This window comes from Vanacampus margaritifer, chromosome 5 (genome assembly GCF_051991255.1).
Source record: "Vanacampus margaritifer isolate UIUO_Vmar chromosome 5, RoL_Vmar_1.0, whole genome shotgun sequence".
In the NCBI taxonomy this organism is placed as follows: Eukaryota; Metazoa; Chordata; class Actinopteri; order Syngnathiformes; family Syngnathidae; genus Vanacampus; species Vanacampus margaritifer.
This window is the reverse complement of record NC_135436.1, coordinates 24,387,047-24,413,524: the sequence shown is the minus strand read 5'-3', so window position 1 is coordinate 24,413,524 and position 26,478 is coordinate 24,387,047. Positions and strand designations below refer to the sequence as shown.

Here is a 26,478-nt window from a genome sequence, read left to right as displayed (position 1 = left end):
GAGAATACAATTAGATGGTAGCAAGCTAACAACAATGTTAGCTTGAAGTGCTCAGTAATTCCTTTATACATTATTATTTACACAATGAATGATTTAATAATTGTCATATGTAGGGAAAATGAACAGAATAAATAAATCAAGATATGTTTGGAGACACCGAGTTGAGACTGTGGCATCCCTGATTCGAATGAGGATAGCTAGCAAGTTAGCTTTACGTTAGCTTTGTGTTTTATTGTTATCTTTGGTTAGAATATGGTACGCTAGCTAGCGAGTTATCTTCTAAATCTCTCTGTTTTGAAGGATGAAGGATTTTGACATTTAAAATTGCACTAAAACCTTTTTGTTTCTTCAAAACTTAGATGAGCTAAAACTATACAGTGTGATTATCTGTCAATAAAATAACTTAGCTTAGCTTAGTCAAATCTATCAAATCCACATGCCAGTGACTTAAAGTTCGATATATTGTACCATTATTCAAACAACAGCACAGTTCCCTCTGTCTACTACACAATATGATAGTTTATGATGAAAAGTAAAAAATTTACACATTCACTTTTGAAGTATATGGAAGTATACAACAAAAAGGCTAACACACAAAAGTGGTGGTCTTTTCTTTTGAAGGCAGGACATATTTGGCCCGGGTTGGTTGTTTTGAAATGCAAAGCACTGACATTAAAAGGCCTTCTTTTTTTTTTTTTTTTAACCATTGCTGTGATTGAATGGCCGATAGATATCAAAGGTCTTTTGAATTCACGGCCCTCCCGACTGCTTCAGATTTCCTCTGTAACTTCACACTGGCCACATTGTTTGCTTTGGCTAAGTAGAGTCACTTGACGTCAAGCACAAGCTCAAGCGCAAACTCAAGCCCACCGGTGAGGGGGGGGGGGGGGGGGGGGGGACAATCCATGTTTGTTTTCTGTATTCTGTGCTGACGTTCAGGAGGGTTCCGGTTCCTGGCTGGATTGTTAGTTACAGAGCTAATAATTGTCCAATTTCATTAGAGGATCCTCAAGGGGGCGCAATCAGCTGTGGCTTGATCATAGCATTTAGCAATTTCATTTCCTATAGATTCACAATGACGCCCGCAAGGGTTTATGAGCACTTATGGGGAATATTCATGCTATCAACAACATATTAATTTCCCATAATGTAAATTTAAAGCTATCTACCGTTTATTCATTCATGCATTCTACATGTTTTACTCCTTTGTCTGTGGCTTTGCCATTTATTCTGACTGTACCGCCATTGGCTGGCATTTCAGTGACTGTCAAAAAAAGACGTCAATTATTAGAACAGCACCATTGACTGGCCGTGTGACATCACTCAAATTTGTTAAGAACATAATGGCTGAGAATAGATTTCTTCTTTTTGTCTTTTTGGGCTAGGAGTTATATAATTAGAATTAAGATCACCAGCATAAAGTGTGACGCTAACCGTACATCAGAAAATGAAACATTCTGCCAAATAAGAAAAGTGCCACGAAAAAATATTGCATTAATCACGTATTAACACCGAGATTAATCACACTTCAGCTTGACAGCGATTTTGTTTAACCCCTGGGCGTTATTTGACCATTTTTTGGCTTTTTGTAGGCTCTGACCAAGTCATTTCAAAATAAAATAACGCCCAGGGGTTAAGGTAGCACAGGTTGTGCAATAAACATAATTACATGCATTAAAGTAAAAAATTTAATAAATGTTTCCGCATGACATTCAGAACATTTGTTCATGTCAAACTATTGGGGTCTTCTTATTTTTTTTTCATTTTAAATTATGCAAGTAATTAACTGAGTAATTAACAAGTAAAATTAGAGTGCTCAGTGGGTCCAAAAAAAATTTAAGACGTCCTTATAGCATTAAATGTAAAAAAAATATATTATTATTATTATTTTTAATTGTCATTAATCGTGATTAATCAAAATTCTACAGTGTGATTAATCTGATTACAAAATGTAATCGTTTGACAGCTCTAATACATACATATATACACAAATATATATATAAGTATAATTGCTAATGACTAGCTTGGAAATGGCCAAATAGGCTGACTACGAACCGTACTGTACACCAAAAATGACATGAAAATTATAAACCTTTTATTCCATGTTGTTATGATAAACCCCATAAACCAATGAAAAACATCTGTTCACGGCCCATCAGCGGGCAGCTGTCCATAGCAACACACAATCATTGAGGCAGGGGCTAAAAATCCGCTGCAGATTTCAACTTGTTTTCAAGTGCATGTAAACAACCTAAAAAGCATCCCACTCACTATTTCACTAAATACGCTCAAAAAGCACATTCTGGGCTACAATACTGTAAATTAAGCACCAACGAACATCTGCATTGCAAAACTAAAAAAGTGTTTTTTAAAAAAGAGGGATGTTTGTATACAAGCGGCACACAGAGTAGGCTCACTGGACGAAATGGCTGCAGAAAGCCTCTCAAGGGCGTGCAAAAGGGCGTATAAACGTCAAAAATTCATTTGAACTATTTCTATTAGTTTAACATTTTTTTCTCACTTTTGTTAACAAGAGTATGAAAACCTAGAAAAAATTATGATTGTACATTTAGAACAGATATCAAATTTGTGATTAATCGTGAATTAATGTGGGTGGTGGTATGCATGGTGAGCAGAGAAAGGAGGCTGTAGGATTGCCACGGCTGTCCAAAAATCGTCTAATCTGCGTCTTGCTCCGTCGTGACCAGTCCAGAAAGCTCTTTTCATAATTCAGGCCTCTTTTTTTAATTGCCGAGCCGCGCGCTCTGATGCGCCATCCTCAGTCAGGGATGCCGTGGATGTGCTGACACCTGCGCAAAAAAACTCCAGTGCAGAACGAGGAAGGAGAGAAAGACGGCACACCAAGGGCGAAGCAACACAGTGCGGCTCCGAAATGCACATTACAAGGCGGCCATGAAAGAAGCTTTTAAAATAAGATTTTGTTATATTCCATATACTGTATGACATGATGGAGATGACTACCAAATGTCAGGTTGCCGAGTAAAAAGTCAATTTTTAAAACTTTTGGAGGAGATTTCAGATTGTTTCCGTTTTTGAGTATAGTAAAGCGGTAGTGTGTACAGTGAACACGTTCGCCTTTCAAAAGTTGAGTAACGTGAGTGAAAATTGGCATCCTGCTCTCGGATAAAGGAAATGTGACACCACCAAAGCAAGGCTTCTCGTTGCGGAGTGAAGGTAATGTTATGAGTGGAGTTAATGGATGTGACCTTGCATCCGCTGCAAGCCACAATGTTGGGTCACCATATATTTGGACACGGACTGTTTTCTTATGAACTGTAGACTTCAACTCATTCAAACCCAAAAACATATAAATACGTTTTTTTAATACATTATCCGTCACTCCCAAAAACATATTTATACGTTGTTGTTTTTTATGCTAGAGCATACAGAAGGCCTGACCTGACGAGGTCACGTAAAGCAATGTTAGTTATTACAAAAATCAGCCAGCAGGTGGCAGCAGAGTACAAGAGATCAGCCAGGGCCATGTTGCAAAAATATATTTTCCCCAAGGGTTTGAAATGATTTGTGAATATCGATGAAACTTAAGCTATATTCTAATGCTAATAGCTGAGAAACGGAAACAGATACAAAACATTTTTTTTTCCTGATGAAAGAAGAGACTCTAATCTTTCTTTTGGTCGGTTCCATGTTTTTATAGCAATAGAACACAATATTCTGTGGACCATGCAAAATCATCAAAATCCAGTAAAACAAACCGGGAGTGAAGGGGATTGCTTCACTGAAAATGAATGAGTAAAGATTTGATTTGATTTACAAACTTCTGGTAGTTCCTATTAGGAGGCCTATAGCGGGCATTAAAGATAAAAGGTCCGGCGGAGATTGTCCGGGAACCTTTCAATTGGTGCCATGACCCGGATCTCACTATTACCCCAATTTTCAAACATTTTGAGAAACTTTTCGCAGCAAGTTTAGATTCCTTTCTGACCAGATGCAATATTATAAGTACCAATCAATATAGGTTTCACAAACAAAACAAAACACTCATTTTTTATTTCCAACAGCAGTTTTGACGGCACGACGATTAACATTGAAAAACGATTGATTGCGGGGATGATATTTATTGATGTTGAAGATTCGTTTCATACAGTAAGCCGTGATATCTTGCTTAAAGAAATGGATCATTAGGGATTTAGAAGACAGATTAGAAGTATTATTGAAGTAAACTGCACTCAGTATGTACTGATAAGTAGCACTGGGTTTTTTATTTATTTATTTATGTTAAGATCCCAATTGCCAAGTCGCTGTTCACATGGGATCTGCGCATGCTGTCAAACAGCAACGCAAAGCTGAAAATAGTCCCCTTCAAACGGCAACGCTCTGCCACCGTCACTTAATTACCGCTTATGGTGCTCCTGCTTCACCTTGATTGGTTGCCAAATCACCGTTGACTTTGTTGAAGTGACCTCCAGTCTGCCGGACCATATGCTATAAACCCCCCCCCTCCCCCCCTACCTGGCAGCAAATAATCATAATAAATGAATTGAATAAAAAACTTCCGTGACCGCTGCTGATATTTTCTGCCCGAGCTATTTTTGTGGAGCAGACTTTGCAGTAGAAAACAGTCAATTGATTTAACATTTAGATGAGATACAAAAGCATTTACTTGGGGGTGTGCATCTCTCTAATAAAAGACAATTTGATATGTAGCTCGACGGTTCATTTTGAAAGTGCAACGATTTGATTCAGTGAGATTACGATTCAATTCGATATGGTACGGCTCAATTTGTGAGGGTACTGCGTGTTGCTATGGGCTTCGTCCTGCTTCTGGTGTCACTAAGTCGCAGTAATATTGGGTCATTCTTCACGATCGATTATTTTATCGATTTTTCCGTTGGATAATCCCCCGTCAAAATTTTTTAGAATGTTTTTCTTAATTATTTCTCTTCTGTGCATGGGCATTATTAAACACAAACATAACTGGCCTATGCTAAACCATTAGCAATCACGATGAGCATTAGCATGCTAGCGATTACCATTTACAGTAAACAAACAGCTACTACCATTTAGTTCACACATACATAATTAAATCTACATTATACAACAGTTGACATGGTTGACTTTACTTTTCACCAGCCCTAACCGCAATACCAATGCTATTCATTTGCCCTTTTGTGGGGTTTTGCATTGTTTATTAGCATTAGCTAAACTGACTTTCCTCAGGCAAAGCTTTGTGGTTGTTTTAAATACACAACGTGTAATTCTCTGTTTTATGGTTAGTTTGAGAGTAAACTTCAACTGGGAGTGGTACTAAACAGCTTGAAGCCTCTTTTTTTAACAACTGCTCACTATTTGCCAAACTGCTGCTTGTTGTGAAGTGAGTTGAGTTCACTCACTGCCATCACGAAGCCCTCATATCTCACATTTTTGCTCGCAAGTCAAAAGCAAAACAATCGGCCATGGGCGGCTCATATCTTGAAAAACTCATAAATTGGGTCACTCTTATCGCAAGGCACAAATTAACTTTTATATATGCACATGGGTCAAAGGGCGGCTCGTATCTTGAAAAATTCATAAGTTGGGTCACTCTTATCTCAAGACACAAATAAACTTTTATATAGGCATGTGGGTCAAAGGGCGGCTCGTATCTTGAAAAACTCACAAGTTGGGTCACTCTTATCTCAAGACACAAACTTTTATATAGGCACATGGGTCAAAGGGTGGCTCGTATCTTGAAAAACTCACAAGTTGGGTCACTCTTATCGCAAGACACAAATAAACTTTTATATAGGCACGTGGGTCAAAGGGCGGCTCGTATCTTGAAAAACTCACAAGTTGGGTCATTCTTATCTCAAGGCGCATATGAACTTTTATATAGGCACATGGGTCAAAGGACGGCTCGTATCTTGAAAAACTCATAAATTGGGTCACTCTTATCTCAAGGCACAAATGAACTTTTATATAAGCACATGGGTCAAAGGGCGGCTCGTATCTTGAAAAATTCACAAGTTGGGTCACTCTTATCTCAAGGCACAAATGAACTTTAATATACGCATATGGGTCACCATCCAAATGATTAGAATGAGCTCTAGCATTGGCACAGTTCTACACCACTGCCAACTACAATCAAATACTGAAATTAGCATCAGCCTAAAAAATAAAAAAAAATCGTGATTGGTCGGGCCCTAGTTGTAATCCTTGAAAAGTCCGAATATTTGCTGTAACTCTACCATAAGAATCAACTGCATTGCCAGACAGCTCTTCTCCGATAAATCGAGATCTGCATGTGTTGCATACTCAAGTGAATGAATGCACAGAAGCGTGCGAAACAGAGGGAGGCGGTGAGAAGAAAAAAAAGGGCGCAGATGCTCAGCAGTCGACTTGTCCTGGGGCTTAAACCCGGGTATCGTTTGCCAGTTTGCACAACACACCATGTCAGGACGTTCATGTGAACATGCAACACAGTTGGTAGGACTCTCCTGCTTCACACTAAATATGGACTGTTTGATTCACTGCCCAAATAGTCACTGGCCTGATTTTGCCTTTTCCCATTCACATCATAAGCGACTTCACCATCCACATTTCGGCACCATCTCATCAGTCGGCCGTGTAACAGAAAAATAATAATCCCAGCTAAACTTGACCCATTTACTGACTTGGCAGCTTTGATTTACAGATAACATGAAACTACGGCTCGACGTGTCACATAATCTCCACTTTCTGGACCTAAACGTTCACGTCAAGAAGATCACATTTCAAGAGGGAAAAGTTATCGCCTCGCAAAGGAGAGCATCAAAAGGTTTCATAGAACAACTACATTCACAAGATACAAAAGATACAAACATAAACAGCATATGTATAAATAGCGTCACAAATTACCAAAGTTAGTCATTTTACGATAATTTAGTTTTATTATGCAAAACATGCTAAACACTCTAAGATGGTGACTATTTAAATAGCACTTCAATAATAATAATTATTATTATGATTATTATCATTATTATTTCCTTTTGAAAAAATAATTTAGATCATGCTCTATTTTTTTAAGTTCCACTGTAAAAACAATGTTGACCTAGAAATCAAAGTTGTCATCTGTTAAAAAAATGAAGCTGTATTTTTTCAAAGTAAAAGCAAAGAAATCATTTTAAAAAGTCATATTTTTGTCTAAAAAGAAAATACTTTCCGAAAAAGCTGTCATTTCTCAAGAATATTAATATTTTTCGCATAGACTTTTTTTTTTAATAAAAAGTTGTCATTTTTGTCAGAATAACTTTTTTAAATTCTCCGGCGATTTTTTTTTTGCTTCTTTCAATAATAAACTTTTTTAAAGGTATATTTTTCAAGAAAAGAACGATTTTTTTAAAAAATATATTCTATTATAATATATTATTTAAACATAAACTGTATTTATTACTTTGTTTTAATTCATTTTAGGATTTTTTTTTTTTCAAGCTTTGTTCTAGCTTTCACCAAAAAATGCCTTATTTATTTGAGCAAGCTATATTTTTTCAAAAAAAGGCCTCTTTTTCCAACTAAAAGTTTGTATTTCCTTGTGAAATATGTTTGGTGTTTTTTTCCCCAAGAAATTAAAGTGTACTTTTGAAATAAAATAATAATAACAATAAAAGAACATATATTTCCAATTTAAAATGCATCTCTTTTTAAGAATTTTTTTTTTTTGCATTTGTTCAAGAACAAGTTAAAAGATTGACGTTGATCTTCCAGCATGGCCCTAATGAACAAACGCCTATTTACTCTCTGCGGTTGCAGCAATCCGCCAGTCTGTCACCTTCACTGCAGCAACGCTTTTAAGACTCACTCCACTCTCTCTCAGACTTCACGCCAGACGTGTGCTAGCAGAGCAGTTTGAACTGGGATGGGTATGCGTGGACGTGCAAGGTGGGAGGGAGTCACTGGGATCAGTTACCAGGCAACAGCTTGGCCCGTGTCTCCCTCGTCTGGACATGAATGGGAAAGCAAGGTTAAGTGAGTGCATCTGTCAATGCACATGGAGTACGACTATTAAAAAAAAATTATAAAATGAAGGGGAAAAAACGAGGGTGATTTGGTCATTTCATGATGCACAATTGATGCTGGACGCACTACCGCGACAGTGCACATTGCAGCCTCCTGTCAAAGCTAAGAGTGCATTCATCTGACATGTGATGCATTATTTAGCTACTTGGTCCATCCTTGGAGGGGCTCAGACGGTCACACCCCTCTCACAGGAGTATGGGACCTGCCGTGCTATGATCACATGCACGCTTTCCACACACTGAATGAAGCATGATCAGCCGTGCTCACAGTCATCTATTGTGTGCGTGTGTGCGTGTGTAAGCCTTTTTAGGAGCAAAATCCCGTGCAAGGGAAAAGAAAAGCCACGCATGCCTCGAGCCGCAGCAGCACACGCGCTCTCACGCACGCACAGATGGTGTGCAAAAATGCAACGGGGGCTATTAAATTGCACTTCGACTCACCTTGAGCGGCCGTTCCTCTGGTGCTGAATACACTTGCTATCAGAGTGGCCACATACCAAATCATAGTACTATTGCCAGCCAGCTATCGCCACGCCAAGTGCCCCGTTCGTTCGACCACGATGGCTCATATTCGACCTTGCGCCTCCTTATTTGTAGCTCTTCTCTCTCCTCCTTTTTTTTTTTTTTTTTTTTTAGCGACTTCTCGCATCCGGTATCGTCTCCCCGGCGCGCTCGCCTCCCTTCGTCCCTTCTTCCCTCCCCCGTCCTTCCATCCGCATCCCCGATGAGACACAGCACCTGCACCACCGCCGCCGCCGCGCTCGTCTCGCCACACACGGAGCCGTTTTTTTTCTCCCCCCCCCCCCACTCCTCTCCCCTCCCCTCCCCTCCTCTCTCTCTCTCCGTTTACGAGCGCCTGAGCGGAGAGAGCCCAGGAGTGGGAGGAAGCGCAAAGCCCAGCCAAACACACACACACACACACGCTCGCTCTCTCCCTCCCTTCGTTCGCTCCTGGCAAATCCCGCCCTCTTCCTCTCGCCTGATTGGCTGTCGGTCGGGCCTCTCGCGCGGTGATTGGCCGGGCCGGCCGTGCGCCTCATTCAAGGTGAGTTGGAGCGTGCCCGTAGTAGACTTGTGGGGGAGCCGCAGAATCATGCGCATTGACTGAGAGACATGTCTTGGACATATTTGCGCCTAAAAATTTTTTTTTTAAATCATCTCCATGTGTAGCATCCACGCCTTTCAGTGTTTATCGTGTGACGTGTGTGTGTGTGTGTGACGCATGGGTGTGGCGACAGAAATAAAGCGTGAGGATGCAGCACCTTCCCTCGATCCACTACACATGGTTAGCCCTGATAAGCCAGCCACTCCACTACTACGCTACACACATCTCCTCACCCCTCCCCTCCCCTCGCCTCGTCTCCCCTTCAATGGATGCCTCTGTTTCTGCATGCATGTGCACACACAGGGCTGCGATTATTGCACCTCCACAATACGCCGCTTTGCACCAGCCAAACCATCAAAGACTGGATTCTGCATATTTCATACATGTCATATTACTAGTGGTGAGCACTTCTGCCGCACAACTGTTCATTCTCCTTTGACGTTTGAAAAAGATATAATAAATAAACTTCTTCTTCAACTACCATCACAGTCATTATATATGACTGTACTGTAAATGCTGTTGGGAGAGGTGACGCCACTGGCCGCCATCTTATGTTGCCACTCACCAAGGCCGCCTAACCTGATTTCTCCATGGCGTTTTCACGTTATTTTCTACCTGTATAGCAAAAAATGGTACCATTTAGTTGAAGTAGTCTGGGAGAAGCATTTCATTGTTAACAAAAAAAAACAAAAAAAACGTAATTTTCTCTTAACCCGTTCACTGCCATTGACGCCTATAGACGTCAAAAAATCATTTTGACTAATTAATAATAAAAAAAAAAATCCACTTTTGTTACTGGTTAAAGTATGAAAACCTAGAAAAAAATATTGCACATTCAGAACAGATATAAAATGTGTTAATAATCGTGAGTTAACTTTTAATTAATTACAATTTAAAAAAAAAAATTTTTGTTTTGTGTTTTGCTTAGCATTCTTTTTTTTTGTTGGTAGAATTATTCACTATTTGCTACTTGTTGTGAAATTCTCTGCCACCATTTAGCGCTCGCAACTCAAAACAAAAATCGCATTTACTGCTACAATTAGGCAATTTTGCAGGATCCCTGCGTGAAAAAGATTTGAAGTATGACAGTCATATTGCTCCACGTTTTAAGCTTCAGGAATCGATTGTGGCCATCTTCACAGGTGGAGTGCTCTTCTGCATAGTAAGACACATTGGAATTACCTACACACACTTCCCGTTACCCCCCCCCCCCCCCACCCCAAGCTCCCAAATTGCTGACACCACAACTCTGACAACATGCATGTAGCCGCATACGAGATGCGTTTCCATGGCGAAACACGTGTGACGTAACAGGCATCTGCCTCACGGGGCAATTTGTATTTTCCGTGATGCGAGTTGGATTTCCCCGCACCAGACAAAAGATAACATAATCTCTTATGCAACCAAACTATTGGTTGTGGATGAAACCGTGATAGAACATGAAATCTTTCTGATTTTTGAAAGGCAACAGAGGGAGTCCCGAGAAATAAGTTTGGGATTATGAGTTATGTAACATAACATAAAAATGATAGGAAGTTGGGCAGAATGCTTATTTATCCACAAATGAATATGTCGAACAGGGGTGTGCAACCACATGGGGCTCTTTAGTCCCTCTCTTGTGGATCTATAAATTTAAAAAAAATAGTAGAAATTAATATTTTTGTTACATTTGTATTTTTTTGGGGATAATATTAAATAAATAAAAACTATTTAAATTAATTATATATTTAGGTCCTTATGTGAGGAATAAGCGGTTAAGAAAATGGATGGATGGATATTTATTTAGGTAAAAAATGAATAATGCAATATTCCCAAATTGTCAGAGTTCACATTTTTAAGGCAAGGCAGCTTTATTTCAACTCAATGTGCTTTACACAAGCAAAGACAAAGTTAAGTTGTCAGAAAAGAGGTAGGTAGATGATTTTTTTTTAAATGACCTAAAAAACGTCCAAAAAATAAGAGGAAAAGCAGAAAATTACCACAAAATATCCCCGAAGTTGCCAAAAATGTCAGAGAATTGGATAAAAAGTCAGAAAAGAAAAATTTCAAAAACTAACATGTCCAAAAGCAAAAGAAGAAATCTTGAAAATTACCATAAAATGTCCACTGAATTGCCAAAAATGTCAGAAAATTGATGGCAAAAAATGTAGGAAAAAAATGATTAAAAAAAAAAAAACTGCCAGAAGAGAAGCAGAAAATTACTATAATACATAAAATTACCAAAAATATCAGAAATTTGAAAGGTAGAAAAGTCTAAATGTATGAAAAATGAAGTAAGAAATATTACCCCCCCCCCCCAAAAAAAAAGGAAGATGAAAGGTACAAGAAAATGAATCTTAAAGTATTGGTTGCTGCATATTTTTCTGTTATGGTGCAGCTCTAATTAGCTTTATATTATACTAAACACTACTGTTTTTGTTTTTGTTTTGGCCTAGAATGGCTCTTTTAACGGTAGAGCTTGCTGCCCCCTGATCTCGAATATGAAGCTATTTATTTTTACTGCTTCATACTAACAAAGGTTGACTTTTTTTTTATTCACTTGCATGGCAGTTTGTTTCATTTCATAGGAACTGAAGATCAATGCAAGCCTACAAATACAATACTCCAACAGGCACAAATAGTTCAATGGCAGTGACATATGCGTGTGTACATTACAGAGCCCCCGTCCAGCATGTCAACTTAGTCTGCAACATGATGATGTGGACCACGTTTTCTTCCGTGCACGGCTACAGTATGTCTTATTATGGTGCGTTCATGGGCGCCGTACGTCCACAATGCGGCTGTATGACCAGCAGTGGTCAGCATTGCTTTACTTTCCTAAAGAGGGAGCAGACCTTGCATTCATACGCTGTCAATGGCAGGCCATAATATTAGGTACACCTGCACTGTGTAATGGGAGCTAAAGTGGGTATGTGCAAATGCCTTGTTTTTGTCAAATGACACCAATAATCAACCCCCCCCCCCATCCCACCCACTTTAATGTGACGTATTCTGTCCAACTGCAGAGAAATACATTTTCTTTTTTATGCGGGATGTGGTCTGAAAAAAAAAAAACTACTAGCATTAAATAAAAATATCAACAATACACACGGTCGTTTGTTGATGTGCTTCTAGCGCTGATCGATTTCTTAATAATAATAATAATGAGCATAATAATAGCCCTGTGTTTATTCATCATCCTGACTAATTTTACCAAATAGACAGATGCCGTTGATGCGTGCATCATAAGTAAATTCCTGGGCTCATGTGTGGCCTAAAACGCTAGCAATTGTCAGATGTCTACCACGTGAATCATCGCGTTGGTTCCCAGACAAGACGAGCAAATGAGCCAAAGAAGCCTCCCATTTTGGAGGTTGCTGACTTCGAAGCAGATAGCATCGACATAGTGATCGTAATTGAATGAAAATGCAATTATGGGGATTCATTATCAAAACAATTGATTTTACCGTTACGTTTCAGGGACGAACTATGCTAAGTATCCGATTACTTTTCATGACATATATCAGGTCTCTACCGTACACCATAAAAAGAGAGTGGTTGTGATGAGATGTAGTACGTAACATACATGCCTAAAAGACCTTTGGGAAAATGGCCGACTTGAGTGACACACACTGTGCGCTGGCACGAGGGCATGACGAGGCCTCAAAGTCACTTTTTGGTCTCTGGCCCGCCGCTCACATTACAGTCAGCGCTTGCTGTCATGTTCAGCGCTCGTCAGGGAACGAGCTGCCTAGTCGGCCTGCCTGCAAAGACGGATGGCCGAGAGTATTAGACTGGCTTCTGTGAAAAAAGGTAAAGAAGCTGAGTGGTTATCTACTCTAGTTAAGCCAGAGCGAGTTCAAGGGACTTAAAAAAGACCTTTCATAGTGACGTTGTTAGTTATGCAGTTGCCATGGTTACTTACGCACAAGCCTCTACAGGTGTGTCACATGCGTCGCTGCCATCGCCAAATGTGTCCAATTAGAGCAAAAAGGCAGTGATGAGTGTGTGAAAAGCAGCCATGCTTAAAAGGATGGTAAGTCATCAAATCTTTTAAGTTTTTTTTTCTTCCTTGAACAAATCTATTTTTAACACAGTGCTAATCGCACCACGTGTACAGTGCCTGCAAATTCACAGCTCTCGCGCTTCGGTTTGACCTCCAGTTGCTATTTTGGGATGCAAATGGTTTCGATAAACAGCATATTTAGACATTTGATGCCCCCAACTCATCATAACTTAATCATAAGCCTCATAACATAAGAGGGGTGCTACAGGAAATTATTCAATTCCACTTAATTTGTGTGTGTGTATATATATATATTTCTTTATCTATTGATGCCAGTATTAGCATGGTATGTAATGGCATGGTAGCCATTTTGCCACTTGCTGTCGCCTAAAAAATGACATCACTGTTGCTGAACGACCAATCATAGCACACCTGTTTTGCGAGTTTGGTCACGTGATTTCCGCTAACTGAGCCAGTGCCGTTCTGATTCAGTGCTACCTCGCCACTGTAAACGCAACTGAGGTATCCTGGGAGAGATAGAATCTTTTTATTGTATGAGGGGTGGGGAAAAAAGCGGCTTTGCAGTTTCATCTCCCTGTATGTTCGGCATAAATATCACTGTGGCTGATATTTAATATATTTTGATAATATATTTTATTTATACCCCGCTCAAAGGATATTGTATGTTCAAAACAATATTGGTTGTTCTAATAAAAAAAGACAATCCCACAAAAAGTAATTGAAAATAATCTGTCACCATCATAAAACTTTATTAGATGATGAAAAAGTAGGCTTAGTAGTCAAGCAAGAGGACAGACAAAATGTGACATTTACGGGCTTGGCTGGAATAATTAATGCATTGTGACGTTTATTCCGTAATTACATTGATCTTATTGTACCGTACATCAGTTTGCAGTTTTCTGCTTTATGGTTATCTTTACCCTTTAGTGCTGACATTATTAAAAAAAAAAAAAACATTAGGCGATATAAACTGATGGATTGATGAGTGTATTGCTGCTCTAAATGACAATCGAGTGTCGACAAGCAGGCAGCATATGGCGCAACAACAGCAAATCTTAGGTTTATACCGCCACCTACTGGTCATTGTCAAGAGTCAGGGAAATATAATTTTGTATCATTTTTAGGTGCGAGCTCTTTTGCACTTATGACTTATTATTATTTCTTTGGTGTTCATGTACAAACGTGATGAACATGCATTTATTTGCATTCGCGTCTCCCGAGCTTGCTGATGAGTTGCTCTTTTGAATTACCTTTGTACCTAACCTAACCAATCACCTGTTTTTAAGGATTGTAGTAAACTTTTGTTTTCCTTCATGTGGTAAAATACATTTGATCAATACAGCAGCCAAATTAATTAATTCAAATTGTACAATTCAGAATCCGTTTTTCAATGCATTGATTCAAATTAAACACTACAAATTCAACGTATGTAATTCAAAGTCCGTTTTTCAACGCAATTATTCACGTTTAGCGGTTCTATTCCCCAAAAAAATGATTAAAATTAAATTTTTTGTGACACAATTTCAGGCCGTAGATTTTAGAGGTCTTTGAAGTGCTGTCTTTAATGTTTTGTTATGTTAATTAAAAAGAAGAAGAAGAAGAAGAAGACAGCCACTTGTCAAGTTGCTAATGTGAGAATATTAACGTTGTGACAACTTTATTGGCAATGAATATATCGATCTTTTATCCTCATCTCCTACCGACTGCAGATGGTGTTTGACACCTGCAAGACATCAGACAGGGCTTACGCTGAATTCCCCATAGCAGTTATTATAGTTTGGGAAATTTCAATATAGTTCGTTTTTATTTCATTTTGAGTTTATTTTTATTTATTTTTTTCAATGTAGTTGGTTTTAATTAGTTTTAAGGGCGGCTCTGTTAGTCTTTATTAGATTTAGTTTAGTAAAAAGTACTAGTAGTTTTAGTATGAGTTTTCGTTTTTATAAATTGTTGTGTATTACTTGTGTGCAAGATTTAATAAATACCATGGTAAAATGAAAAAAGTAATGCACTTAAATTCTTACCTAGCGTTGCAATTCGGCTGAAAAAAAGCAGCCAAACGAGCCACTGGAGCCAAAAGTCCAACAAAATTGTATGCTATGAGTGACGTCATCTGAAGGTGCTTTTCTATTCGCTGCTGCTAGGTGACGTCACTTCAGCGCGACACACTTTCAAACGTCTTTATTCCTGTTAATATCGAAATAAATATACTTAAATCACATTTAAAATCAACCCCAAAGGCTCAAGTATTAAATTCATTACAAAAAAATTAAGGACTTTTCACTACAATTATAGTTAGTTTTAGTTAGATTTGTAAATCTAAAATGTAATTTCAGTTAGTTTTTTTTTTTTTTTATAAAGCATTTTCATTTTTACTTTATTTCAATACCGAAAATGTTTTTTGAATTTTAGTTTTAGTTATTTAGTTTTTATTTTTTTTGTTTTGTTTTAGTCAACCAAAATAACCTTGTTATTAACTAACCATATTTTTATAGAAATACAACACAATATTCTGTGGGCCTTGCAAAATCAGCCCAACAGCAGGGAGCGAAGGGGGTTGCTTCTGTGAAAATACCTCGGAGTAAATGAGTTAACTTAAAAATATATACATACCATAATACCGGCCCTGTATTTCCTTGGTATCGTATCGATAGCAAAATTTGCAGTATCGCACACCATTACTTAATGGACACTCAGAGAACGCAAATTATTATTATGACATCGTAAAAGGTTCAAAGAGAAGAAACAACACGTGTCGGTTACGTGTTCTACTTTGTTTGCTCACAGAGGACAACGATGTACCAAGCCTTTAACGCATCAGAGACCAAGTTAGTAATGCAGTTACTCCAGTCCGCGACTTTACTTCGTGATAGACGACTGCCGAGTAACGTCACGGTCGTCTTATTCGTATCACACGTTTAAGCGCATGAGGGTCGAGATAACGAAAACCATGAGGATAACATCTGCTTTGTGTGCGGCGTTGATTTGTTTTTTGTACGCCTTCATATGTAAGTACGCTGTCCTTCCTGATTCACTTGACTCATGTCCGCGACGCTGGGACGACCGAGCTGCTTTTGATCGACTGAAGCGAGAGGTCGTCTGGTGCGGAAGAAACCGTTGAAGCCAATGCAGGAGGAATTTATGCAAATTATTTTGTATGCGCATCGCGGTCAGTCGTGTCAAATTGAAAACCCTGTAGGCTTCTATATTTTTTGACAAATTGATAGCCTAGCGTAGGTCTGTCCGCACTTCATCTGTGATTTTTACGCAATTGACACCGATTTAAAGTGATCAAAAATTGCTTGAGATAATTTCTTGTGTCTTAGATGTTGAACGGCTCTCTACAAAGACTCGATTCCCATCGTTCACAGTGACGAGCCGTTCAAAAGACTCACGAACGTCACATCAGTAACATACAGTTGTGCTTGAAAGTTGACATATCCTTGGAAATTTATGAGCAAAATTGTAAACGTGTAAATGTCACTTAATAACGCAAAAATGCTATTAATCGTCACCAAAATGGACTCTACTCAGAGAGAAAGTTTGGCTAACTTGGTTTCAATCAGAGTAACAAGATGGCGTCCATTTGTCACGTGAACAGCAGTTGACCAATCACAGCGAACTGCTGGTCACATGACATATGGACGCCATCTTGGTATAGCCTACTGAAAACCGAGTTGGCCAAACTCTCTGCTTTAGGGGAGTGAACTGGTCTCTAAAAAGACTCGGTTCTAATTTAATCGGCACATTCAAAAGACTCGATTCTTTTGTGAAGGTCACATCGCTAGGTCAAGCGGAGCACTTACGTGAAAATGTTTTTTTATGGTACAGTAAATCTATGTATGAATGGGGCGGCGGGTAACGACTCTAGTGTAGCCCAGTATAGCGGAGTAAGAGTAGCATTACTTCTTCGCACTACTTAAGTAAAAGTAAAAAGTATTGTGTGGTAAAACTAATCTTAGAAGTACTTTTTTTTAAGTTACTCAAATAAATGTTACGGAGTATAGTACCCACCTCTGGTACCCTCACTTTGTTTTGGGTAAATCTTCTTGGCGATATAGGAAGTGTTTAAAACGTCTTATTGCAGTGTGTGTGGTCTTGTTTTTGTCACATAGTGGGGCCAACATTCTGGGATTCACAGAGTTGTGGGGCCCACCTGTCCAAGTTTAGACCTCTTTTTGAGGGTCAAGACTTGGTTTTAGAGTTTAGGGTTGAATTGGGTTATGGTTGAGGTTAGGGGTAGGCAATCATTTTTGATGGTTGGGGTTAGGAGAAGGGGCGAGGAAATGCATTATGTCAACGTGATGGCCCCACAAAGATAGTAAGACAAACGTGTGTGTGTAGGTTTATATCACATTGGGACCATTTTCTGGGTTTTTACTAGGGGTGTGCCCAAAAATCGATTCTCATAAGAATCGCGATTCACATTTAGTACGATTCAGAATCTATTTGAAATGTCCCCAAATCGATTTGATTTAAATTATTTTATTTTATATATATACATATACACATATATATATATATATATAATTACTTTTTTTTTTTTGTATGTGGGTGAGTACGTGTATGTGCGTGTGTGTGTGTGCGTGCGTGCGTGCGTGCGTGCGTGCGAGCGTGTGTGTATTCATCAGTTCACCTAAAGCCCATTAAAAAAAATCCCATACTAATAATATAATATAATAATAAATTGCCAAATGCAGAAACATCAATGTAAGTTATCACGATGTAGTGGCTCTCGCTAACAGACAGAATTAAGTAACCAGAATTAGGTTAACACCTATAGATTAAAGCAAAAATCATTGTCAATCAAATCATTTTGAATCAAAAATTGTACCTAATCGAAAATCGATTCTGAATCGAATCGCAGGCCCCAAAAATCGGAATCGAATCGTGAGACATCCAAAGATTCCCACCCTTAGTTTTTACTATCATTGTGGGGACCGCGTGCCCTTGTGGGGACATTTTTAAATGCATTATGTCAATGAGATGTCCCCACTAGAAATGTAGACCCAACATGTGTGTATGTTTATCTATCATGACATTCCGCTGATTATATAAGGCGAGTTGCCTAGCTGCTAATGAAAACTACATCATGGTGACTCAGCATTTTTTTTCTTCTTCTGTCTTTGCACAGGCCACGTCCCATCATCACTTGCAGTAATCGTCAAGACCTTGGATACAACCGTGTGGACAAACGAGTTTGAACGTATTTCTGCAATTGATTTGAGCAAAAGTAACTTTCTTTTCCTGTCAATTTTCATTGCACTTCTCCCACCTTCCTCTCCGCAGCCGTCAAGCTGACCTGTCAAATTGAGTCCAACTCCACCGACAACCTGAGGATTGAGTGGAAGAAGATTAGGAACGGCACCTCGAGCTATGTTTACTTTGATAGGAAGATAGTCGGTAAATTAAACTCTGCTTTGATTTCCGTTTGTGACCTGACGCAAATCATACTCAGTATTGTAAAAAAAACAAAGTTTTCTCTTTTTCTCTTTCTCTTCTCAAAAGGCGACTTGGAGAACAGGGCGCATCTCATGAAGCCGGCCACCATTCTGATCTTCAGCGCCATCTACGAAGATGAGGCCGAGTATCGCTGCGAGGTGGCCGCCTTCGACGACGAGAAGACGTTTGATGTGATTAATATTCGTCTTGAAATTAGAGGTGCGTGAAATGCCGAAATGTGTCCATTCCGAACTCTCATGTCTCTCCACATCTCTGATGTTTTTTTGCGTGTTTTATTCTTCCATACAGTTTCAGGCAAACTGTCATAGAACACCACTCACGGCGTGAAAATTAAAAGGGTTGAAATGGAAATAAAATCAATATTTGTCATTAAGAATGTAATTTAAATAACATCTGATTACTTCTTTCTTTTTGTAGCTAAGACCTCTCATATAGTTCAAATATAATATACTTGTTATAGCCAAATATACAATTCAATGTAAAAAAAAAAAATCTGAAACTCATCGTTGTTTTTTACATTGTTTTTCGGATGTCTGCATTCAGTTTCATCCCAAAAAACGTTTTTTAAAAAAGTGTTTTTTACATAGGAGCAACAAATATACATTCCTATTGTGAACACAATGATAGCAAATACTTTCACTATTAACGAAACATGAAATTAAAGCTCTTTTTATGAAGTAAAGACAAAATCTTTTATAGCTTTTACATGAGAAACAGAATGTGCTAATGTGTTGCTAGCTTAAATACAGCATGTAAATGAATGAACTATCACTAAACAAATTAAGAGTTTCAAACTACGACCGATTGGTATAATATTCTTCAAACGTAGGAAATTATTTACCATGTGCGTCCTTGAAAAGTAGTAGAATGTTTTGACTAAAACTTTGTTGATCGTTATGCTCTCGCTTTCTCCTAGCGTTTACATAAGAAACAGAATGTGCTAATGTGTTGCTAGCTTAAATACAGCATGTAAACGAATGTATTATTACGAAACAAATTAGTTTCAAACTATGACCGATTGGTCTAATTTTCTTCAAACGTAGGAAATGATTTACCATGTGCGCCCTTGATCAGTAGTAGAATGTTTTGACTCAAACTTTGTCTATCGTTATGCTCTCGCTTTCTCCTAGCGTTTATATAAGAAACAGAATGTGCTAATGTGTTGCTAGCTTAAATACAGCATGTAAACGAATGAACTATCACGAAACAAATTAGTGTCAAACTATGACCGATTGGTCTAATTTTCTTCAAATGTAGAAAAATTATTTACCGTGTGCGCCCTTGATCAGTAGTAGAATGTTTTTACTCAAACTTTGTCTATCGTTATGCTCTCGCTTTCTCCTAGCGTTTACATAAGAAACAGAATGTGCTAATGTGTTGCTATCTTAAATACAGCATGTAAACGAATGAATTATCACGAAACAAATTAGTTTCAAACTATGACCGATTGGTATAATTTTCTTCAAATGTAGAAAAATTATTTACCGTGTGCGCCCTTGATCAGTAGTAGAATGTTTTGACTCAAACTTTGTCGATCGTTATGCTCTCGCTTTCTCCTAGCGTTTACATAAGAAACAGAATGTGCTAATGTGTTGCTAGCTTAAATACAGCATGTAAACGAATGAACTATCACAAAACAAATTAGTTTCAAACTATGACCGATTGGTATAATTTTCTTCAAATGTAGAAAAATGATTTACCGTGTGCGCCCTTGATCAGTAGTAGAATGTTTTTACTCAAACTTTGTCGATCGTTTTAGTCTCGCTTTGTTTGATCTGAGATGGAATGACCCTTAAAGGGGAAGTCAATCCATTTTTTTTGGTGGGGGGGGCAATAATATGTTTTATGCAGCCCCACTAGTCTAAATATGGTATTCTGGTTAATATTCCGTAAGTGGAAAATGAGTTAAGCAGCAAAATCAGCCATTTTTATCCATCTCCGGGGTCGGCCATTTTGCCTCTCGGGTCTTAGGTAACAACCAATCACAGCGCAGCTTCAGAAAACAGGTAGGCTGTTTTAGACTGCGATGTCATCTTTAGTCGACAGCAAGTGGCCAAATGGCCGACCCCTGAGATGGATACAAACGGCTGGATTTTGCCGCATAACTCATATTCCGCAAATGTAATATTAATCAGAATGTCATGTTTAGATTCGTGAAGTCACGTGTAGCATATTGTTGTCAAGAAATGTTTAGGGTTGACTTGCACTTTTAATACTTTGTATTGACTGTTGTTGTGCACAGTGAAACCCGCGGTGCCCCAATGCAGTGTGCCCGAGTCGGTCTACAGATACAGATCGGTCGAGCTCAGGTGTCTGGAAAACGAGAGCAACCCGGCACCCGTCTACCGCTGGTTCCGAGATAACGAGGAGCTTCCTCTAAACTCCATGAGGACCAAAGTCAATTACATCATGAACACTAAAACCGGAACCCTGGTACGAAGCCCCCCACCACCCCACCCCCCACGTTTACGATCAACTGACTTGCCATTTCCCCTCAGACATTTCGCTATGTGAATCTGAATGACACGGGGGAGTACCACTGCCTGGCCAAGAACGACGCCGGCCACGCCCAGTGTCCCGCCAAGCGGATGGAAGTCTGTGAGTGACGTGTGATTGCGTGTGCACTTTTGACGACTATGAAATGCTGAAATGATGATATTTTTTTCTAGTAGTGTTGGCCTGATCTACTTTATTTCTAGAAGTAGTTTGTCTCACAAATTGGTCTTAACATAATTGTTGGACCTTTATGTGAGGTTTACGCCACAGTTGCCCTGAATTAACAGCAGTGGTAATTTTGGGAAAAAAAAAAAAAAAAAAAAAAAAAAAAACAGCAGTGGTAATTACCAATGCGTTATTAGGCAGAATAAAATTCCAATAACCAGTTCATCTGCGGATTCACTTTTGAATGAATGACTTATTATGTAAGGATTTGAATAACTTATTTTGGGGGAGAATATTATGTTAGTATTTTTTTTTCTATAGCATTTTTAACTTTACAACAACAAAAAAGTCAGAAGAAGTCCGTTACAAAAAAAGGCTATTTTTTTTTTTCAAAGTCTGAAAAAAAGGTTAAAAAAAAAAAAAGTCTTATTTTGGACAATTACATTTAAAATTGATTTATTTTTATAAAAATACACTAGAGAATCAAATCCACAGTAACACAACTTTTTTTTTTTTGCTGCCATTTTTCATAAACTCTAAAATACTGTTCAAAAATCAGCATATAACTTATTTTGGGGGAGAATATTATCTTAGTATTTTTTTTTTTCTATAGCATTTTAAACTTTACAACAAAAAAAAGTCTTATTTTGGACAATTACATTTAAAATTAGTAATCAATGTGGTGTTGTGCTAAAATACACTATAAAGAATCAAATCCACAGTAACACAACTTTTTTTTTTTGCCATTTTTCATGAGCTCTAAAATACTGCTCAAAAATCAGCGTATGTGCTCAGGGCATTTTTTATTTTTTTTTATTCCAATATCCAGTTAATCTGCGAATTCACTTTTGAATGAATGATTTATTATGTAAAGATTTGAATAACTTATTTGGGGGAGAATATTATCTTAGTAATTGTTTTTTTTTTTCTATAGCATTCTTAACTTTACAACAACAACAAAAAGTCAGAAGTCCGTTACAAAAAAAGGTTAAAAAAAAAAAAGTCTTATTTTGGACAATTACATTTAAAATTTATTTATTTTTATAAAAATACACTAGAGAATCAAATCCAAAGTAACACAACTTTTTTTTTTTTTTTGCTACCATTTTTCATAAGCTCTAAAATACTGTTCAAAAATCAGCATATAACTTATTTTGGGGGAGAATATTATCTTAGTCATTTTTTTTTTCTATAGCATTTTTAACTTTACAAAAAAAAAAAAGTCTTATTTTGGACAATTACATTTAAAATTAGTAATCAATGTGGTGTTGTGCTAAAATACACTATAAAGAATCAAATCCACAGTAACACAACTTTTTTTTTTTGCCATTTTTCATGAGCTCTAAAATACTGCTCAAAAATCAGCGTATGTGCTCAGGGCATTTTTTATTTTTTTTTATTCCAATATCCAGTTAATCTGCGAATTCACTTTTGAATGAATGATTTATTATGTAAAGATTTGAATAACTTATTTGGGGGAGAATATTATCTTAGTAATTGTTTTTTTTTTTCTATAGCATTCTTAACTTTACAACAACAACAAAAAGTCAGAAGTCCGTTACAAAAAAAGGTTAAAAAAAAAAAAGTCTTATTTTGGACAATTACATTTAAAATTTATTTATTTTTATAAAAATACACTAGAGAATCAAATCCAAAGTAACACAACTTTTTTTTTTTTTTTGCTACCATTTTTCATAAGCTCTAAAATACTGTTCAAAAATCAGCATATAACTTATTTTGGGGGAGAATATTATCTTAGTCATTTTTTTTTTCTATAGCATTTTTAACTTTACAAAAAAAAAAAAGTCTTATTTTGGACAATTACATTTAAAATTAGTAATCAATGTGGTGTTGTGCTAAAATACACTATAAAGAATAAAATCCACAGTAACACAACTTTTTTTTTTTGCCATTTTTCATGAGCTCTAAAATACTGCTCAAAAATCAGCGTATGTGCTCAGGGCATTTTTTTTATTTTTTTATTCCAATATCCAGTTAATCTGCGAATTCACTTTTGAATGAATGATTTATTATGTAAAGATTTGAATAACTTATTTGGGGGAGAATATTATCTTAGTAATTGTTTTTTTTTTCTATAGCATTCTTAACTTTACAACAACAACAAAAAGTCAGAAGTCCGTTACAAAAAAAGGTTAAAAAAAAAAAAGTCTTATTTTGGACAATTACATTTAAAATTTATTTATTTTTATAAAAATACACTAGAGAATCAAATCCAAAGTAACACAACTTTTTTTTTTTTTTTGCTACCATTTTTCATAAGCTCTAAAATACTGTTCAAAAATCAGCATATAACTTATTTTGGGGGAGAATATTATCTTAGTCATTTTTTTTTTCTATAGCATTTTTAACTTTACAAAAAAAAAAAAGTCTTATTTTGGACAATTACATTTAAAATTAGTAATCAATGTGGTGTTGTGCTAAAATACACTATAAAGAATAAAATCCACAGTAACACAACTTTTTTTTTTTGCCATTTTTCATGAGCTCTAAAATACTGCTCAAAAATCAGCGTATGTGCTCAGGGCATTTTTTTTATTTTTTTATTCCAATATCCAGTTAATCTGCGAATTCACTTTTGAATGAATGATTTATTATGTAAAGATTTGAATAACTTATTTGGGGGAGAATATTATCTTAGTAATTGTTTTTTTTTTCTATAGCATTCTTAACTTTACAACAACAACAAAAAGTCAGAAGTCCGTTACAAAAAAAGGTTAAAAAAAAAAAAAGTCTTATTTTGGACAATTACATTTAAAATTTATTTATTTTTATAAAAATACACTAGAGAATCAAATCCAAAGTAACACAACTTTTTTTTTTTTTTTGCTACCATTTTTCATAAGCTCTAAAATACTGTTCAAAAATCAGCATATAACTTATTTTGGGGGAGAATATTATCTTAGTCATTTTTTTTTTCTATAGCATTTTTAACTTTACAAAAAAAAAAAGTGAGAAGTCCGTTACAAAAAAGTCTTATTTTGGACAATTACATTTAAAATTAGTAATCAATGTGGTGTTGTGCTAAAATACACTAAAGAATCAAATCCACAGTAACACAACTTTTTTTTTTGCTGTCATTTTTCATGAGCTCTAAAATACTGCTCAAAAATCAGCGTATGTGCTCAGAGCAAAAATTATTATTATTATTTTTATTCCAATAACCAGTTAATCTGCGAATTCACTTTTGAATGAATGACTTATTATGTAAAGATTTGAATAACTTATTTTGGGGGATAATATTATCTTAGTATTTTTTTTTTTATCTACAGCATTTTTAACTTTAAAGTCAGAAGAAGTCCGTTACAAAAAAGGTAACAAAAAAAAAAGTTTTATTTTGGACAATTACATTTAAAATTAGTAATCAATGTGTTATTGTGCTAAAATCCACAGTAACACAACTTTTTTTTTTTTTTGCTGCCATTTTTCATGAGCTCTAAAATACTGCTCAAAAATCTCTCGTGTGGCATATCAGTAGAAGATCTCTACAAAATTACAATCACAAAAAAAAAAAAATGGATGCAGAGCGTAATAAATGAGCACATTAAAGATGATATCATTATGTATACTGGGACATGTTTTAAGAATATCTTATCTTTCCTGTAGACCAATATTACTTCAGGGAAATTGTGTTGTTAGTAAACATTGTCATGATCGTGGTGTTGAACACGTGTCTGGGCTACTGTGAGTGGATCCATTTGGAAGAGGCTCGAAAGATAACAAGTGAGTGTCTAATAGCAATCTATTTACTCCTGCATTTACAACATTTGCTTTCATCGTGTCATCTTTTCCGACATATTCAGTTGACCAGAATGGAACGATGGCGTCGACTACAGCGATGCAGACGAGGTACAAAATTGAGCATATAAGTTTGAGGAGGTGGAGGCAGTGGTATGTAAAAATGTACTTTTCAGTTGCTTGCATATAGATATTGGCAGTTGGGTGAATGTTTATTCTCTTCGAATAAATGCTTTATTTGCATATTTTCAAAAATGTGTCTGTGAGCAGACTGTTGAGAATTCTGAGGGATTGCGAGCGACGTTAACCGCTAAGCAGAGCTAGTGTTAGCACAAATTAGTGTTGGCGTCGTAGAAGCAGCACATTCTTGGTGCTGATGAAGTTCTGCGTTCATGAGTGAAAATACTTTAACTGTTTGCTTCATCGCTCTGCTCACTGTGCTTGTGTTACCAAAGTTGAACTGGCTTGCAGTAAAGTGGCTAGGGGTGTGATTGTATTTTGACAAATTCAGTCAACCAGGAACTGTTTGAAATTTATAATATATCCTCCTGGAAGATTAACTCATTCACTGCCATCGACGGCTATAGAAAATTAATTGGAACTATTTCTATCAGTTTTACTTTTTTTTCCACTTTGTTAACAATATGAAAACCTAGAAAACAATTATTGTACATTTAGAACATATATAAAATGTGATTATTCATGAGTTAACTATTTAAGTCATGTGATGAATTACAATTAAACAATTTAATTGTCTGACGCCTCTAATTCCTTTTAATATTTTATTTTTTGTTGAATCAAGATTAATCACAAATTTTATCTGTTCTAAATGTACAATACATTTTTTCCAGGTTTTCCCACTCTTGTTAACAAAAAAGAAATAGTTCAACTGAATTTTTGACGTCTATAGCCGTCAATGGCAGTAAATGAGTTAAAGATGTGGTTTTTTTTTCGCCCTAGAGTGACGCTCCCACCATAAAGTTATTTTCCAGAGTCTGAGCACAAGAAGAAGTCAAGAAATTGGCACTGGTCGTGACGTTTAAGATGTAACATGGCGCACTCCATTCTCTGATGCACATCAAAAACTTATTCAATATGGTTTTGTGGCACTAACTTTTGTGTTGATGATTTGCATAAAAACTGCTGTAAAATGTCAATTGTTGATGGCTGATATTTATCTAGATTAAAATACATTTGAACTGTTCACACTTGAAGGCGTGTGTGTGTCCTTTTCTCAGCAAGTGTAATATAATAAATAGTAAGTGAATTGTTACTCGAAAATTACATGATGGAGACATGGCATAAACAAAGCAAAACACATTTTTATATTGCCTGAAATAAAAATGCATGTAACAATGTGTTTTTTTTTTAATATATATATTTTACATGGATGGATGGATGAGTGTACAGTATTGTTGCTCTAAATGGCACGATGGAGTCAAGGCACGGCAGCATATGGCGCAGCAACAGTA

General features: G+C 36.8%; 2 protein-coding genes across 7 annotated transcripts in view; one reads left to right on the top strand and one right to left on the bottom strand.

Annotated features, from left to right (window-relative positions):
- igsf9ba (immunoglobulin superfamily, member 9Ba) overlaps positions 1 to 8,793 on the bottom strand; it is a 58,112-nt gene extending 49,319 nt beyond the window's left edge. For all 4 annotated transcript variants that reach the window (XM_077565385.1, XM_077565386.1, XM_077565387.1 and 1 more), the window contains exon 1: positions 8,457 to 8,793. In XM_077565385.1, coding sequence (XP_077421511.1) covers positions 8,457 to 8,520 — 64 coding nt within the window. In that variant the 5' untranslated portion in view covers positions 8,521 to 8,793. The remainder of the gene's footprint in view (positions 1 to 8,456) is intronic.
- Positions 8,794 to 15,954: 7,161 nt separating this feature from the next.
- LOC144051859 (junctional adhesion molecule 3B-like) lies at positions 15,955 to 26,220 on the top strand. Of its 3 annotated transcripts, none has more exons than XM_077565391.1 (9): positions 15,955 to 16,134; positions 18,261 to 18,332; positions 18,416 to 18,529; positions 18,635 to 18,787; positions 20,832 to 21,022; positions 21,088 to 21,187; positions 24,875 to 24,991; positions 25,072 to 25,159; positions 25,967 to 26,220. In XM_077565391.1, coding segments are annotated over exons 1-9 (918 nt in total). In that variant the 5' UTR covers positions 15,955 to 16,052; the 3' UTR covers positions 25,968 to 26,220. The 3 variants fall into 3 exon arrangements, with proteins under 3 accessions (XP_077421517.1, XP_077421516.1, XP_077421518.1); XM_077565392.1 differs by having other exon boundaries at positions 15,958 to 16,134; positions 25,072 to 25,117; XM_077565390.1 differs by lacking the exon at positions 25,967 to 26,220 and having other exon boundaries at positions 25,072 to 25,960.
- The last annotated feature ends 258 nt before the right edge of the window (positions 26,221 to 26,478 follow it).